The 18,455-nt window shown below is 37.0% G+C and overlaps 4 protein-coding genes across 6 annotated transcripts; 3 read left to right on the top strand and 1 right to left on the bottom strand.

Annotated features, from left to right (window-relative positions):
• On the top strand, window positions 606-1,625 carry LOC109947046 (glycine-rich cell wall structural protein 2-like). The gene has a single exon (XM_020556414.1). The coding sequence runs from the start codon at window positions 733-735 to the stop codon at window positions 1,351-1,353; it is 621 nt and encodes a 206-aa protein (XP_020412003.1). The 5' UTR covers window positions 606-732; the 3' UTR covers window positions 1,354-1,625.
• LOC18787358 (protein BTR1) lies at window positions 2,868-10,828 on the bottom strand. Of its 3 annotated transcripts, none has more exons than XM_020557111.1 (8): window positions 10,475-10,828; window positions 8,732-8,970; window positions 8,531-8,637; window positions 6,478-6,671; window positions 4,574-4,701; window positions 3,656-3,751; window positions 3,518-3,579; window positions 2,868-3,430 (listed from the first exon to the last, which is right to left on the bottom strand). In XM_020557111.1, exons 1-8 carry the CDS (start codon window positions 10,557-10,559, stop codon window positions 3,334-3,336), a joined length of 1,008 nt encoding a protein of 335 aa, XP_020412700.1. In that variant the 5' UTR covers window positions 10,560-10,828; the 3' UTR covers window positions 2,868-3,333. The 3 variants fall into 3 exon arrangements, with proteins under 3 accessions (XP_020412700.1, XP_020412702.1, XP_020412701.1); XM_020557113.1 differs by having other exon boundaries at window positions 4,574-4,635; window positions 10,475-10,827; XM_020557112.1 differs by having other exon boundaries at window positions 4,574-4,638; window positions 10,475-10,827.
• LOC18785289 lies at window positions 12,676-13,392 on the top strand. The gene has a single exon (XM_007219666.1). It carries the CDS (start codon window positions 12,676-12,678, stop codon window positions 13,390-13,392), a length of 717 nt encoding a protein of 238 aa, XP_007219728.1.
• On the top strand, window positions 13,594-18,454 carry LOC18786277. The gene is made up of 5 exons (XM_007220972.2): window positions 13,594-14,540; window positions 14,654-15,111; window positions 15,876-15,988; window positions 17,051-17,155; window positions 17,736-18,454. Exons 2-5 carry the CDS (start codon window positions 14,718-14,720, stop codon window positions 18,381-18,383), a joined length of 1,260 nt encoding a protein of 419 aa, XP_007221034.2. The 5' UTR covers window positions 13,594-14,540; window positions 14,654-14,717; the 3' UTR covers window positions 18,384-18,454.

The following is an 18,455-nucleotide window of genomic DNA, read 5'->3' on the forward strand; positions in this document are numbered from 1 at the left end:
ATGCCCACAATAACCCATATTTCAAACCATTTTCACAAGGATGGCGAAGAATTCCAACTAGCTAGGTGTCACTTTGGCCACAATTGTGATATGTGACTAATATACTAATGAGAACCCACGATCTGAAACACACATGTAACACACATCACCAAAAAATAATTAATAACACCACTACTAGTAGCTAATTCGTTGAATCATTAATGGAAAAACTCATGCACTAAGTATGGCCTTCATATATGCAACACAGATTATTGAAGTGTGAATGCATCTTTTTGGCATGGCATTGGCATGTGGGCCCACGTCCTAAGTAGATCCCTGTATAGGACCATATGGAGTCAAAAGTGGAGCTAAGACTTTCATTGAACAGCAAGGAATTGCATGAAGACAAGAACACGGGGTCACCCACAAAAGCACCACCGCCACACCCACCACCACCACCAATGCCACTAACAATCAAGAAAAACAGAGACACGTCCCCATTGATGATAATTTAGTAAGTGCAAAAAAAGCTACTAGAATATCATGTTGTCATCAAAGTTTGAAAAAGTACCTTGGCTTTGCTTTCGGATGCCTATATATAGAGACCTTATTGCCTTATGCACTCACAGCTAGCATTGGTTTTTGAGGAAACTTATTCACTCACAAACATCAACCAGTACGCTTAAATATATTCACATTCTCAAGAATCTTGACCAACCTACACAACCCACATTGAGTTTTTGAAGTTTGAGTATGGCCAGCACTAAGGTGATTGGTGCTGCATTCTTGGTTTTGCTCCTCGTGGAGCTCTCCTTTGCTGCTAGGTCATCAAAGGCTATCAACGGAGGTAGGGGTAGTGGTGGTGGAGGTGGAGGAGGAGGAGGAGAGGGAGGAGGAGGTGGTTCAGCATCCGGGTCCGGGTCCGGGTATGGTTCGGGGCATGGCTATGGGAGTGGCACAGGGTATGGTAGTGAAGGAGGAGGCGGTGGAGGTGAAGGTGGAGGCGGTGGTGGTGGTGGTGGATATGGTGCAAATGGTGGTTCTGGGTCGGGATATGGGTCCGGCAGTGGCTCGGGATATGGGTCTGGTGGTGGGAAAGGAGGTGGTGGAGGCAGCGGAGGCGGTAAAGGTGGTGGTGGAGGCGGAGGTGGAGGCTCGGGTTCAGGAAGTGGGTCAGGTTATGGCTCCGGATATGGAAGTGGAAGTGGATATGGAAGCGGAGGCGGCAAGGGAGGTGGCGGTGGCGGTGGTGGTGGAGGAGGTGGCGGTGGTGGCGGCGGTGGAAGTGGCCACGGCGGTGGTAGGGGCTCTGGCTACGGATCAGGTTATGGGTCAGGATACGGTGGTGGAGGCGGGGAAGATGATTCACCATGAATATAATATTACATGAACTTATTTGACTGTTAGATAAATTTTCATGTTGCCCATTTGTAACTCTGAAATAAGTGCTTAAATTTCACCATCACTTTATGCATGCATCCATATATCGGTATAAATGTGGTGGTGGACGTAGCATATGTGCATGCCACCTTTCCCTGTTAAACATTTATAATTATCACATTGTTAGTCCGATTATACTATTATTTAAGAATTTTTTTTTTTTGTTTGTGTCAAATAATAAAGAAAGTTTATGTTCTACTCTATAAGCCATCAATCTTTTCTTTTGAGAAGAACTTGCATGTCATGAGTCACGAGAATAGTATTGTTTTAATATTTTTAATTATCATGTGTCGTTATGTGAATCGATTATCACTTATAACGGTACATGATTAATTAAGAATGATAGAACAATGTTACGTAATGTACAAATTTTTCTCCATTTTAAGAGACGTGGTTTGATGTGTAAGTAAATGTGTTGCAAATGGTTTTATTGAGAAACTTAATTTTACATTGCATAATGGTAATATGTAGACAAGCTGTATATCAGTGACTCGAAACACAGATGCCAAAAATGCAAGACACCCTTAAAACCCTTTTCTTGTTTTGAGAAAGTAAACACATTCATGTGAGAATCAGCCAAGAAGTAGTATAATCTTCTCTTGCCAAACTGATATTTATGTTGCCAGAACCACATAATGGATGAATCATCTTATGTTATTACGAAATCTAACAAGAGAAACAAATGGCATAAATTTATAGTCTGACAATATGAGTATTTTAAGTTGCTAGATAGTCTAGCAAGATATAATTTCTCAAATTTAATATTTTTCTTAAAAAATTTGGCCATGTGGAATAGTAATCATTTTTTACCATGCACAAATCAACTCATTAACCAAATGGTGATCAACAAATGTAATTTAGGATTCAAAAGGGTTGTTCTAAAGTAATTTAGGATTCGAAAAGGTTGGGAACTGACGCACAACGCATTGACCTTGTCTCAATTCCTACTCCTTGATTAGGGTTTAGCAACAAAATGCAACCATCAATTCGGTTCACCTGAATGGTCGAGTGTTTTCAACATGTGTTTCGAGAGGTGAATTCTGTGGTTGATGCTTTAGCTAGTTTAGGGCATTCGCTTTCTCCTTCTAAAGTGTGGGACTCTTGCCTCCCCCTTTCTATTCTCAATATTTCGACCTCTTTGGGTATGGTGCACTGGAGGTTTTCTGTTGTAACCTTCTCTTTTCCTAGTAAAAAAAAGTAACAAGAATGGTCGAACCCAACATGAAAATCCCATGTTCACTAATGCATGTATGAGCATGTATTTATGTATAAAAATGCGTAAATCCAACTAATACATCTACTTTATGCATAAAAACTCAGCTTATTAACTTGTATAAGTTAAAATACTTAAATATAACGGATGTCTCTTTTTCTTAAAGAACGAAATAAAGGAATTTTTTTGTTGCAACATGATAACTATTTCATTCCGAATTAAGACAACAATCTTCACAATTATGGAATGAATTGAGTATCTCGCATTAAATATACATAAATCCGGGTTGTTCAATAGCCAACAGGGAAAAAATGTTTCATTATAAGAACTTGATGATTTGATGGACAATATCTAACAAAGTATTCAGACAACACCTACAAATTCAGAAGTTACAATTGTATAAAATTAAGAAATAATTGCTAATCCTTCTATTTGGTCAATAAATAATGACTTTCTCCAACATTTTCCTTCCTGAAATATTATAGGTCGTCTCAGATAGCCCCTGTAAGTTGCTCTTCTGCCAAAAAGAAATTTGTTTCCCGTTCTTGCTTCCTACTACACCTTTCAGATTTTTCTCAACCAAATTATCATCCCGTGAGAACGTAAGTGGACGCACTTAAATATCAGAAAATGTTTAAGAAAAATTCAGACAGGTCCACCAAGAGATTCTCAAAGAGAATGAGTTGAGATAGTCGGAAAAGCTATTCCATCGCCCTTTCGGAAGCATAGGACACCTTCTGCAGTATCATAGACTCGGCAGCACGGATCGCCCTCTGTGACCCTGTTATTGTCACCTTCCTGCAGAATTAGACAGATGGAGGAAAGTTAAGATATTGGAGATCATAGCGTGAGCAGCAAACAAATGATCTCAACATTTCCTTATACCTATCAGTAGTTCCAGACATGAAGTCGCCCCTATCAGATATCTTTATCCTGGCCCCACTAGCCTGCAAAAACATATTCACTGGTTAGAGCTTCTGCAGATGTTATCAAGGTAAAAGATATAAGTTGCTAATTATAAACCTGACTGATCTCCATTATGGTCCTTCCACCACGGCCAACAACCAACCCGATATGACTATCTGCAACGCCAATAGTGACCGAGTTACTTCGATCCTCCTAGAAAACAAAAGAATGTCTTTAGTCACTTGAAAACCAACAGCTCAAAGGATGAAGGTAGCTTGTTTTGACTCAGACATGCCCAAAAGAAAAAGAAAAAAAACAGTGCTGATGTATTACATGGACTGATAGAAAACAGGGATGGAGCATCAGAAAAAGGATGGATTACAAAAAGTATTAGTTCACAGCAGCAAACCCTATGCAATGGTAAACTGTTGGGGTGTCGAGCAGCCATTTTCCACAACATACAAACAATTAAAACCATACCCAGTATCCTCTTTCTAGAAGGCTAGAACCACTCATAATGGATCAAGAAAGGAAAATGGCATTTTTTAATTAATGAAGATCGGACAGAGAGATAGACAAAATGAAACAATTATGCTCTTAAAATCGCAATCAATTACATTTTTTAATGACAAAATTATGCAGGACACATTGTCATTCCGTGGCACTTTTTAACCTCCATGGCAATGAGGCTAATGCAATACTTTCTACTTCCAAACGGACTAACAGATCAAATCAATGACACATTTTGATGCGCCTACCAACAGAACTTCCAATTTTACTTTATCTATTCTGAGCATAGTATAAATCAGTTCCAGAAGAACCACTTGACAAGTCATGTTTTCAAGCACGTCCACTGTCTCGTTTTAACTTTTGTAATATTTTAATGTGAATTCACAACTATTATCCCTCCTCAACGCTAACAAGTCAAGAAACTGGCAGCCTAATAAGCATATCTGTTCTTGAAAAATTATATCACAAGTCCCTTCATGTCTGTTAATTTAAATAAGATTATATCTTAGTGGAAAAAGGATGAACCTTGTTATTCTGAAACTTTCCTCCAGTCCCATTTGGTGGTCCATAGCTCATTGCATTGTACGCTGCTGTGGCAACAGAAGGAAGCACATATGTATATGGAATACCATGAAAACCGGAGAAGAAAACACCTATAAGTTCAGTTGGAGAGAACTTACTAGGCATCAAATCTCACCATAACAGTTTTGTACAATCCAATTTAGGCAATTATATGAAATCATGCAATCATGCAGGGAAACAAATGGCCATCAAGAATCACTATTTACAAAAACAGTAAAAAAATATTATGATCTACAAATATTGTCATAAAATGTTACACACATAGAACGTCCACTACAAGGCCCTACTCGGACAGGTCACTCATAAATCCACCGACTTTCTAAAGGGCTTGTCCTAAGTGCAAGGCCAAGCCATGCCCCTCAATTGCGCAGAAAACTTAAAACGAAAATTTGGATCCCGGTCACAGGGTTACAAATTTATTAGCTCCTGTCAAATGACTTTCAGACCTTTCAAGTGTTGCCTAAGTAGAAGAGTCAAATGGATGCACACATACAAGGAAAAAAACAGAAACTACAAACGTGCCATTCTATTTCACACACAGGAAACCAACTGAAGTGATGTTAGAATTTTTCTCAAAAAGTAAAATCACTCATCTTTCATTATACGTGTCTATCATAAAATTCGTACTTCTGACTAGTACTCCTCAAACTCTATCAAACAAGACACAGAGCCAATATAAACTCATACAAAAAATTTATCGTATTTGTTTCGGAGATGCATAGGGAACATTACATATGTAATTTGTTCCATAGGTACACCACTTAAACCTACTTATTTTGGTGTGATGCACCAATGATAAAATTGCACGATTCTTGTAACCAAGTTGTGTGTCATCTAATGTTTCTCAAGTGATGAAATTAAATACATAATATATTCATTGTCATAGAGGCTTTGGGAGTCATGGGAAAAGCTATGAGAGCATCTTGGACTCTTGTACAAATGAGACCATAGATAGAGAAGATTTTTGGTGTGTGCTATGATAGAATTATAGAAGGATCACGACTGGATCTCTTGATCAATGCATATATATCAAAGTTACTTCAATTGGTTTTACATAATTTCATTTTCATTGTGTATCTTGTTTGAGAGATCTCAACGAATGATTTAAAATACAAAATTCATAAAGAGAAGGAACATTTTCAATGCAAGCTATAATATTTTGAAGTTGACAACTTTAACAATTATAGATAAGTTACCTTGGCCTTTTTTCAAATAAAACCACATCTATCCCCTAAATAAGGAAAAAAAAAAATGGACACCACAACATATTTTGAGGGATTTAATTTAACAAAATCAATAACCAAGGACGCCTAATCCAGAAAAAAAATATGGTGTACTCGAGTGAAAAACAAATGTGATCAGAGACCCCAGGCTAACTACAATGAAACATGTAAGTATCAGATTTCTATGAACCTTTTAATAGTTATAACATTCTTTTTTCTTTTGTGGGGGAGAGGAGTTCCAAACTGGGAACCTCTTTCCTCTCGAGCAGAAGTGTGCTCGCCAATTCGGATAGTGATCTAGCATAGTCCAATATGTTATGCATTTTACATGAAAGCAAATGGAATGTAAAATAATTAAAAATAATTTGTTTTGAAAAACAAATCTTTATTTACTTGAAACAATCTAAAGAATCATATTTCAAGATGAAACAAAAAACAAATAAACGTTTAATAGTAAAAACCAATACACCATCAATAAATCATGTTCCTTAATTCATTTCAAAAGTGGGTGCCCACAATCACACCAAGTTGCACTATTAGCATGCAAAAACCCCAAGCAGCTCCATAAATGAAGATTTTTTTTTAACAGCAATAAATTAAGAATATGATCATAAGCGGGCACACCTGGATAAGAAAATGGAGCATTCATAGACTGAGTGTAATGGGGGTCTTCAGATAGCTTAGAAACAATTAAATCAACCGCCCGCATCTGTTCATCCAGATTTCCTGTTACTGTCACCAGCCGGTCATTCAACCCAAAATAATTATTGTCTTGAGGGGATATTTTAATTCCAGCTTGTGACCCTTCAATAAATGACCTGGTCAAAGGAAAATGTCAGCAACTTTTAGGGGAGAGGGGGGTGAGGAGGGGTCTGACACATACAAATGAGGACACTGAAGTATAAATTAAAGTAGTAAAATTTTGATCAAACATGGGTGGAAAATATCAGTTTACAAATTTTTACCACCAAAAAAATAATAAGCAAAATAAAATGTCCTCTATACAGGTGCCGATAACGCCTTCAAAAATCATAAAGATACTAATTAGTAAATCTTCTGCCTTAGCATCTAAGCACCAAAAAGCTGCTAATCTTTTTTTATCTTACTAAGCCTTTTTTATCTTACAAAGCAACATGGAATAAGCATGGCTTCCCTTGGTATGAGTTGTTTTATTGAAAGTCCTTTAATTTAACAAATCATGCAAAAATATAAGCAAAGGCCCAGCAATTTTAAAATACAAACAAATGACAAAATTTTAAGGAAGGGGAAGTTGAGTGCCAAAATGTCCACTTAATATAATTGCTGATGCGGACTCCTTGTCCAACCGTATGGATCGTATCTTTTCATTATAAAAAAGTCTCTTTTAAATAAGAACTACTCCACACGCACGAATGTGCCACCAACCCCGCAATATGAACTACTCTATATGCACCAATGTGCCACCCGACAACCCCCCCTCCAAAAAATATTAAATAGGTCATCTCTGCCACCTGTCTTAAAAGTTCACTAAATCTCTCTGATGTGTGCTATCCAACCCCAACCCCCCCTTTTTCCTTCTTTTTTTCCCCCAAAAAAAGAATCAATAGGGCATCTCCGTCAACTGTATACTGAAAACTCTCTTCATAAGTCATGATCTCCTTCAAAATTGAGTAGCTGAACAAGATAAGCAAGTGAATCGGCAACACAAATGGGCAGAGGTGATAGGCGTCTAACTATAGGCCATATGAACCAGGCTCAGGCACAACAATTAAATGTAAGCTACAACTTTTGTTTGATATTAACAGCCAACCTAGCATCATGCGCCATTCAGAGCCCTATCACAATCCATAACAGCCCTTCATTTTGCAAGGCCTAGATAATTTAACAGAGTCCAGTTCACTCAATGAATTATGTTATTGAGCAGGAGCCCAACAATATGGAGCTGACTAACCACTCTTCAATAATTATAGCATGTAAATCCACTAGTTTAGCAAAAACACTGATGATTCTCTCATGATTACTAACAGCAGAAACTCTATCCAAAACCTCATCTAGACACTTTACAAGCATCTTTGTGCAACTTCATTCAAATTTTGTCAAGAACAATATCTCCAATTTCATATCTTCAGTTTTCTCCTTACTTAGATACATGTTTGAATCACCATAACACATTTATATTAGTAGAACTAAGACTATGCATTAATGATGGGTTTCCTAACCATTGAAGTAAAGATGCAAATATACTTTGAATCACATTTCAAGTATCTGTACCTTTTATAAAAGTGTCATAGCTATGTCACTGGTGACATAAAGATGCAATATAAGCATTTTATACATGAACTCAACGCTTGAGAGAAGTTCAAACACCAGGGAGTGTTACTTTATTTTGTCACTTCTATTTAAGGAAACAACGGGAAAAGCGTTGCTCTCACCAGTGTTTCTGATATATCTAAACCTTACATGACAGCCATCAATAAATCCCAATATCATCTAATCAACAGAGAATTTTCAAACTATATACCAAAAACATTTAATGTGGATAGAAATGAAACTCTAATATCCGAAATTCTATAAGACAGAACAAATTAAACAAGTTTTTCAAACACAGTAATTCAGAATCTTATCCTTAAGAGAAAAAGTATTATTTCATCAGTAAGCATGGCAACAATATGTTATGCTATTATGAAATAGTTCTTACTTTATAGTAGACCCTCCCTTCCCAATTATGCCACCACAAGAACTATTTGGAACAACTAATCTCAGCTTTGTTCTTGGTTCAACATCATCAGTTTCTTCAGAATAAAGCTACCAACATAGAGAAAGCACAGTTAACACCAGAAATATATAGTTTACTACTGTTGAAGAAACATATAATGTGAAACCATATCATAACAAGTACCTCACTCAGTAACTTAGCAAGAACAAGGTCCACAGCCTTCAGTATTTCATTAATTGATCCAGAAACCATAATAATCCTATCGGTTGTTCCAGGGAAAAATTCATGATTGCGTGACAACTGAATTCGTGCTCCAGATTGCGATTGAAAATCAGTGATTGTTGCGCCACCCTTTCCAATTACAGAACCAGCTGCAGCATTTGATACCAGAAACCTAACGTATGTGGGCTTCTCCATAGTATCTGGAAGAAGCAAAACAGAAGAAAACTGGTGCATAAGAATAACAAGGCTGGTTTATTACATTTCAGAAGCTACATGTATGAGTTAACTTGTGTCTAGGAAATAATTGGTCAAAACTAACTTGGAAAGAATATTACATACAACTGTAAAAGTAATACTACATATTGCAAGTGCACAAACGCCTTGAAAAGGTTAAATATCAAGAGTTCACACAGAAACAAATGAAGGAAAAGTAAAACAAAAACAACATCTGTGAAGGGTTTGCCACTCACTAAGCTCTCTTCACATTTGCTTTAATTCCTTCCATTATATCTAGTGAGCAAACGTATAAAATTAAGTTTCCCTGTCTATTATCCACAAAGGATCCATTACCTGTTAATATTCCTGAAAAACAGAATATAAAAATGGCATTTGATCAATCAACCAAAAAAGTTGACATTCATAACTTATTGGATTTTTCTAGAAATAACATATAAGCATGTGAAATGCTAACCAAGCAAACCAAAAATTATTAAGAAGCTATCAAATCCATTTATTTGTGATCCCCAACTGTGCATCAAACAATCCAGGAAAAGATCCTATCTGTTCATGCTAGACTAATAAATGCATAACATGTCTCCCTTTTCCAGTTGGCCTACAAAAGTTTAATTAAGGTGTTACAGATTTTTAAAATATGCCAGGGAAACAACAGTGTCTTATACATACTCCTTTCTTTCCTTTCCTGTTCTATGCTTTAATTTTTCTGTTTCTTTTCCTCCATCCTTGCCAATGATAAGACAAGGCCTAAAACCAAAAGAAAGAGCAAGGCCAAGAAGAAAAATCCCTCATAAATTTCACATGCCCACTTTGCATGCCGAACTGGATCCGCACTTAGCAATTTGAATCATGAGTCCAGGTGTTTCCTACTATACCACAATTCAACATACAAGCTTACCAAGTATGACCCACGGTAACTCCGAGAAAATCTGATAATTTCTAAGACACCATTTGGTTTGAGTAGGAAGGGGAAATAAAAACCTAAGCAATTAAGATTAAAGGAAATCAGATCCTATTCGAGGTTTCACTCTTAAGACACTCGCAATAGAACTCATTATGCTATATTATGACCATCGCACCAATCACAAGAAATTGTCATGGCCATCACACCAGTTTAGAGCACAAAACTATACAACAATAGACTTGCTCAGCCAAATCTGATATACTGAAACGTAATTTAGAACAGTATCTTCTTTCAATTCGAATCTCCTCCAATTTTCTCAGCAAACAAACAGAATGTTGTTGGTAAGGATTAGGGTTAGGGTTTCAGTACACAGAGAGCAAACATGACTTCAACGAAGCTGGCATTGCCATGATTGTACCATTAAACCGAACAATTAAACTACAGAAACAACAGCAATCGCCAATAATCACAGAAAAACACACACATGGAAAGACAGCAGAGAGAGAAAGCGGATCAGATCAGAGAGAGAGAGAGAGTGTGTGTGTGTGTGTGTCTGAGAGAACGACCTGAAGCTGGTGATTTGGGCGGCGGGGATGAGCGCCTCCGCGGGGCCTCCGGTGACGACACGTAGGAGGACTCAGTGGACTCCATTGTCTTCCTTGGCTTCTTCTTTCAGAGACTGAACGTGAGAGAGAGACTCTAGAGCATTCGCAGAATTGGAATGGCGTTTGAACTCTGAAGGCAAGGTGTTCGATGAAATTATTGAGAGAGAGCAAAATGTGATTTTGAGGGTTTGGTTTTCGCTGTGAGCGAGTGCTTAGCTGTGAGCTGGGGAAAAACTCTTCTAGTCTCTGCCTGCTTACCTACCTATCCATCTCTCTCTCTCTCTCCTCTTTCTCTCTCTTTGTTTTGTTTTGGCCGTCAGAACCGCCTCCAAGTCCTAGTATTGTATTCCCAACTTATTTTGCATTTTCAGAACCGGTAGATCTCGACCGTTGATGTCGTGGACTTTAGGAAGAGGTCCTACGCAATGAATCTCAACCGTGGATGTTGTGGCCACGAGGCCCCACGTTCAGTATGCATCTGATTATGATATGATAGGATAGCTTTTGATGCGTAACCGCCTCCCCCACACGTTTTCATTGATGGGCCCACCATACGATCGCTTGTCCTACACCTACAATTCACGATGTAGTGAGCATTTTTACCAAAGACCAAGTAAAACTAAAATTATTTATTTACTATGTGATAATAATGTGACCTAAAAACTTGATAAATAACATTTTGCAATTATGTTTTTATGCTCATAATTTGAAGGGGAAAATTATTGCATTTGGAAAGCAAACTCTAAACAACCAAAAAAAATTTGTGGGCTTTTAGTTTTAACAATATTAGGTTTAGATGAATTATAAGAGTAAATTTCAAATCATTGGGGGCTTGTAGCTCCAATTTTCATAATTAAATGGTTCGTAATGTAGACGAATACATCATGTTGTCACAATTTTTTTTTGTTAAAAATTTATCTTGTGGTCAACTTTATGTACTTACTTTTACAATTATAACGTGCAAAAACACTTTAATGTTACTGCACAACAAAAATTACTAAGTGTAGAAGCACGTTATGTTTAGTGCACAATGAAGACTACCAAATGCAGAAGCACTTCGTTGTTAGTGCACAACGAAGAGTACTAAATGCGGAAACACTTCGTTGTAACAATAACTCAAAAAAGGTTTACTTTAGAAGGTAATTTTAGTTGCTAAGAAATTTTTCTAAATTAGGTTTAATGAAAATCATGTAGTAAAATGTTGACGACTTAACTCTAACGGTATTACAGATTGTTAAATATCATTTACAAGTACCAAATAAAGTTTATCCAGGTTCTAATGTCCAAATAAAATACAATCAGCTACAGTTCATTTATATTTACTTTCTTATGATTAATGAGTGAAATTAAGAAAAGAAAAAAATCCGATTAATCTATCGTACCATCTCCCACGATCTATCTAATACTTTTTAAAAGGATACCCATTACACATTAAATAATAATTAGCTCCTTAGCACATGCTACTAACGTGGCAACTTAATTTTTTAATTTATATATTTTAAGTTAATTAAGTGCAATTTATGAAATTTTAAATGTTTCACCAGGCTAGTGATATTTTTTTTCACTTGGGCTACTTGGGTTTGACCCATTAATTGTTTTACTTTTTAGGTCACAAACATTTTACATTATGTCACAATGTATGAGATTTGCCTTTTTGCCCATGCAATTTTTTTTTTTTAATTTGAATTTTTAACTAGTATTAAACTCAAATAAATAAATAAAGTTGTCATACTTAAAACGAAAATTGGGTTATTTAATCTCAAATTTCTTTTTTTTTTTCCTTTGAGAAATACATATTTGAATTAAGTTTTCAGATAATGGAAAGAAATCCAATCGTTATGGAAAGAAATCCAACAAATGGCTCCATAAAAGGTTTTAAATTAATAGCGATATATATCAGGAAAGAGAATTTGAACATTTGGACACAAGACTCCAAAAACCAAAATAAAAATATTTAAAAAAAAATTCTCCCGCCCCAATATCTTTCTCCTAAAGCAATTAGGAAAAGAATACATCTCTAGGGATTCATGAATCCTAGGTTGATTGGGAAACCAAGCACATCCTATATAAACCCTCTCCATCTCCACAGACAGTTGCCTTATTCAACCCATTCTCCATTTTCTCGTATCAATTTCTTGCACTCGAGAAACAATATAACTTCCATGGCCAGTGAGAGTTTGAAAGTGGTGGGCGAGACACATTGCAAGGCATGGCTGCAACAAGCTTTCGAACCCGAAAACGAGTCTTTGCCGTGCACCAAGTTCTTGATGGATGTCAAGGCCACGGTTCGGCGGTGCCTGCTGCAGCAGCCTATTGATTTCAATGAAGATATGTCGTTGTTTTTGGAAGACGATAATTGGAGCGTGGATGAGAATGAAGACACAGTCGAACCCCTAGCTAACAACCCATTTGACTTGGCCAACGCCATATCCCAAACCCTTTCTCGGCTTCAAGTCCCCTCCCACGCTCATCAAGACATGATTGACACGATCATATTGCCCGAAGCTTTTAAGGCCGCAAGGGAGCATTGTGGGGCGCCCAAGGTTCTGCGTATCGCGGTGCGCGTCGATGTTTATGTTGCTGAGAAGAATTACATGGAGGAGGGGTTTGGGGGCACGGATGTTTTGGAGGTTGAGGATGACGGTAGTGATCAGCCTGCATTTGTGCCTGCGAGTAGGGCGTTCATTGAGAAGTTGGAGAAGGCTAGAGTCGAACTCTCGACAATGTGTTCGATTTGCATGGAGGATATTGTAGTTGGTTCCGAGGCGAATCGAATGCCGTGTTCACATTTTTACCATGAGGGTTGCATTGTGGAGTGGCTGCAGAAAAGTAGGTTTTGCCCGTTGTGCCGGTATTCCCTGCCTGCTGATCATGATTGATGTGTAATCTCATTCTTTTCATAGTAAATGAATCCAATTTCATGTATCAATTGTTCAATTTGTTATCTATAGAGTAATTTGCTGATTCATCCACTTTTAACTATATTTTTGGACCAAAAAGTTATATTATTGGTAATTTTTAGTATTTGTTTATTCGGTATTATTTTAGGATATATTTATCTTGTTGTGTCACTTCTGAAATAAAGAGAAGATATGAACTTGTGATATGTAAGTTTTTCTTCCGCGACATACCATAATTTTGTTCATAACACACATATTTATTTCAGTTTACCTTTTAGTGCACTTTTTTTGGCTAGTCTCAACCTCCATTTGATCCCCAAACTAATTAGATTAGACAAAGAATTACATTACTACAAACATTCCTAAAAAAATTGTGAGATAGAAATGACACATAACCCATAATATAATTAAGAAAAACCAGTGAAGAAATGAAGAAAAACAGTATATGTAAAATGAGTAAAAAAAAATAAAGAAAATAATGGTGAACATGAGCGCAAATGTGAAGTTAAACAATATGAGAAGCCTTTGACCCAAAAAGAAAAAAACCAATATGAGAAGAAAAGAAAACAGAGAAAAAAGACAAAGAGTAGGAACAATATGTAAGTTTCGGTTTCGATTTCAATTTGAGAGATAAGTTGAACCTAATCGAACCGTGCCCACCTCTACATATGCTTAGAGCTAGATAATGGTATTTTTGATAAATTCTTTCAAGTGCCCATTTTTATAGTGTGGACCTGTTTGTGCAGTTTAATATGTGTTCTCTCAAAAACACACCAAAAAAAAAAAAAAAAGAGTGTGTCACCTGAAACGGCACCGTGTAATTCAAAAGAGTCTCATTAAAAATTAGGGCAGAGGACGACCTTCTGCTTAACGAATACCTGAGCTGCTCAAGAACTTCTGATCGTCTCTCTCCTTCTGTTCACCGTTACTCTCGTCGTCGCCTCCCGAACTCCTTTTCTTTTTCTTCAATTATCCGTGAATTTTTACAATCTTATCCCTTGAACTCCGTTTGGCTGCTGAGAAACTGCTGGAGAGAAAAATTTGAAGAGTTTTTCCAAGTCAAATTAACCTCAAATCGAAACCTTCACCTCGTCTCTCACTTTCCGTTGTTTCTCCGTATTGAAATGGTAATTCAAGTGCTTGTTTTTTTTTTCCTTCTTCTGATTTTTTTAATATTAAGTTCTGATATTGTTCTTTTGCTACCCTAATTTTTCTTTTTCATCTTAATTTTTGTTCGTAGAAACGGCGAATTGAGTGCCTAGCAGCAATGCTCTAGCAAATGTAAATCGGTTTTCGTTTTGGCAATGGACGTCAAGGCTTTAGCGAAATCAAATAGGGCTCACGCTCAGCGCCATAGTAAAAAGCATCATCCAAATCAGAAAGCAAAAGCTCCGGCGGTAGATGGCGGGAAGGCAAGCGACGCCGGACCTGCAAAGAAGCCATTGGGCAAGCAAGTTAAGGAGAAAACAAATCCTACACATGGTGCCTCTGCACTCCCCACGAATTGGGATCGTTACGAGGAAGAATTCGAAGCAGGTTCCGAAGAGCCAGCAAGTGATGGGCTGAATAGAGCCCCTGATGTTGCTGTGCCAATGAGTAAAGGTGCAGACTATCGTCATCTGATTGCCGAGGCTCAGGCTCAGTCTGAGCTAACCATTTATTCAGACCCATTTCCTTCCTTGGATAATGTTCTACCTGGTATGTTCTTTGCTTCCATGTTACTGAATTTGGTTTAGTTTTCTGTACAATTGAATAGGGAAATTTATGTTTCTATTGGATAATTTTTGAAGCATATTTAGTTGATCATTTTTTTTGGGTGAAATATTTGGTTGATCTTTGTTGGTTAGTTTTTCTTGCAAATATTTATATGCTGGTTCAACTTGATTTCTGTTTCCTTTGTTAAAATTACTTCTTTCATGTGAAGAACATGTGGAGGAATTCCGTTAAATTCTTCTGAACCATATAAGGACTCACCATAGGATGCAACTAACAATGAGTATGTGATAATTCACTTGAATCAGTTTTTTAGTTCTAACCTGCACCTTTATCCATATGCAGCTTCATCAATTTTTGTTTTTCCTTCTTTCTGTTTTTCCCAATCAGTGCATATACTTCAGCTTTGGCTCGAAATTTGTCTATGCGAATGACATTAGATTGTTCTGAGGCATGTGATATCTGAAGTCTTAGTATAGTGATGTAATTGCATGTCCATTTCCTACCTGATTCTCATATAGTTTCTTGGAGTTGTCACTAATTATCATTAGTCATTGTATTTGACAACATTAAGTAAAGCTGACACATAATTTGCATTTGACCAGTGTTTCCAATTATACAGTAAGGAATTTCCTTCATAAGTCGTAGGTTGGGAAAATAAAAGAAAAAGAAAGCAATACTATAATCTAATACTGTTTACTTGCCAGAGAGGTCCTTATAGTTCCAATATTAAATTGCATATTGTGCAGGGGACTGGAATGAGGGGATAGGATCTATGCTTTCAGTCAGGGGTGAGAGTATTCTATCGAGGATTGGAGATGATAATTTTGTTGTGGAGGATAAGACTGCTGCACATCATGAGGTAATGCATTATTTACTTTGTTATTATGAACATGTATGTATGCAATGCATATATGTATCTATGCACATTTCTTAATGCATCTCAATCATATATATCTGATGTAATGGCTGAGAAAAAAATTCGTGTTGAACTTGAAAGAATGATAAGGCAATCATTATAGATGCACACAGACAGGATTGTGATAGCCTGCTCACCTGGTAAACAGAAATTCAATATTCACCAACTGTTGAATCAACATTGAATAGTTCATACTCAAATAGTGATAAAGTACTTTTCTTTTATAAATAAATTGGTCCGTGCTCACCCATGAGGAATGAGATTAGGAATGTATACACATAAAAAAATTGGTCATATACTACTTGGTATATAATTATTACGAAGGGATAAATATAACTTTTACCCTTGTATATGCTGGGAACACATTCAATATATTTAGTCACTTGGATGCTTCATTTATTGATATCAGGAATTGTGCATTACAATTTACTATAAAGCACAAGCCACAAGGTAATACATGGTGGTTGGCTTTTAAACCATGCAGCCAATGGCTATGTTGGTAATTGGAGACAGGTTTTGCCCCATACAGAAATAAAGGGGTATAAAAATGAATTTTGGGAGTTACCAACAGTATTTTTCTCTGTTGTGGCCGTGCCTTCCCAGATTTCTGCATCACATGTGTTTTATGCATGTGTCATTTAGACTACTGAGTTTTAATTTTTGCAAGTGTGATATAAGGATGTCAATCATTGATGTGCCTGCTTGGTCTGACAGACACTGGTTTTGTTGTTTGGTTGCCGAAAGGATTTATTATGTTTCTTTGTAAGTTGACTTCTTGTCCACGGCTATGTAATATTTCTTTTGCGTAGCAATAAAATTGGTTCTTCTATTCTTTTAATGAAATTCAGTTTTCTAAGTTTTGGTAAAATCACGTCCTTGTAGTAGGCTAAATGAAATTCTTGTCCTGTGCTAGTTTGTTAAGCTATGCACTTCTTTTTCTTATTATTTTTTCAGTTTTACTCATTCTCCAAGCCACCTCAGCTTTTATTTTTACCCACCATGCAGGTGTCATTTCTCTCCTTGAATTTGCATGCTCTTGCAGAACAACTGGAAAAGATAGCCTTACCCGAAAGGCTTTTCGTCGAAGCAGAACTATTGCCACCAGAGCTGGTATGCTTTCCCCAAACTGAAGAGAACTAAATATAAAAAATAAATAAAAACTGGATGCACATGAGAACTCATGCAGTTGTGGGTGTGCTGTCTTTGTTGAAGTTTTAAATGTCCTTAGTAGTTTTCACTTGTGAAATGCCAATGACATTTTGGGATGATTACCAATTCTGCATTTGATTTCTGTATGAAATGTAAGAACTACAACTATGAAGCGGTTAATTGTAGACTACAGTAAACTTCATATGTATTGCTTGTTGGGTTTTGGGATGGAAACATGCACTGCAAGGGCAAACTCAGAGGGAAATTATAATTGTAAACAAGATAGTGGTCAAAAGTGGAAAATGCATGCACCTATGAGGTGAAAGTAGTACTTTTGAGTATAGTGATCAGTGCTTAAATGTGTGGGAGAGTGACGTCAGCAGAATATTATTCCATGGTTGTGGAAGGAAATAGTGGTGATAAAATTTACAGTAACAAGTTTCAGCCTCATAATTTTTAGATGTTCGTTAATAAATATGCTTTCTGTTGCTATTTATCTTATGTGCTACAGATAAGTAACATATCCTTGTTTATGTAACAGCATGTGGAGGGACAAGAGGCGACCTGCAGTCAGTCCTCTGACCCGATGCAAGCAACATGTAATGAGGAAGCAACCCGAGGAATGCCTGAAGAATCAATTTCAGAGAAGGTCCAGGTTGCTGATCATGATATTGAGATTACAATGTCTGGTTCAACCGGAAGTGGCCATCCAGACCTAATCTTGCCTAACCTAGGATCAGTTTCCGCGATTCAGGGTAATATCGATCCAAGTAAACTTGGCAAATCTGATTATCAAAGCAAATTATCAGAGTCCGAAACACAATTCAGTGTGAAATCATTTGAGGCATCAACTGCAGAGGCAGAACTGGATATGCTTCTTGACTCATTTGGTGAGACCAAGATAAATGATTCATCTGGCTTCAGTTCTGTTAAAACTGTTTCAGTACAAGAAGCGGCTTTCATGGCTCCACTTCAACTTCCGAGAAAAGCCCCAGATTCATCGGTACTCATGACTGCTAACTTTGATGATGAGCTTGACGACTTGATAAATGAAACATCCATACAGATCAGACAAAGTGGTCCATCTCATGCCCAGAAAGAAAGGGCTGTCCATGAATTTCGATCATCCCATTCCGGAACAAAGTCCGAAGAACAGGATGATTTTGATAATTGGTTGGATACTATTTGATTATGTTAAACTAGAAATCCACAATATGTAACCTTGTACTTGGTTGTTCCAATCGGTTTACTTTTCCAATCT

The sequence above is a fragment of the Prunus persica genome, chromosome G2 (assembly GCF_000346465.2).
Source record: "Prunus persica cultivar Lovell chromosome G2, Prunus_persica_NCBIv2, whole genome shotgun sequence".
In the NCBI taxonomy this organism is placed as follows: Eukaryota; Viridiplantae; Streptophyta; class Magnoliopsida; order Rosales; family Rosaceae; genus Prunus; species Prunus persica.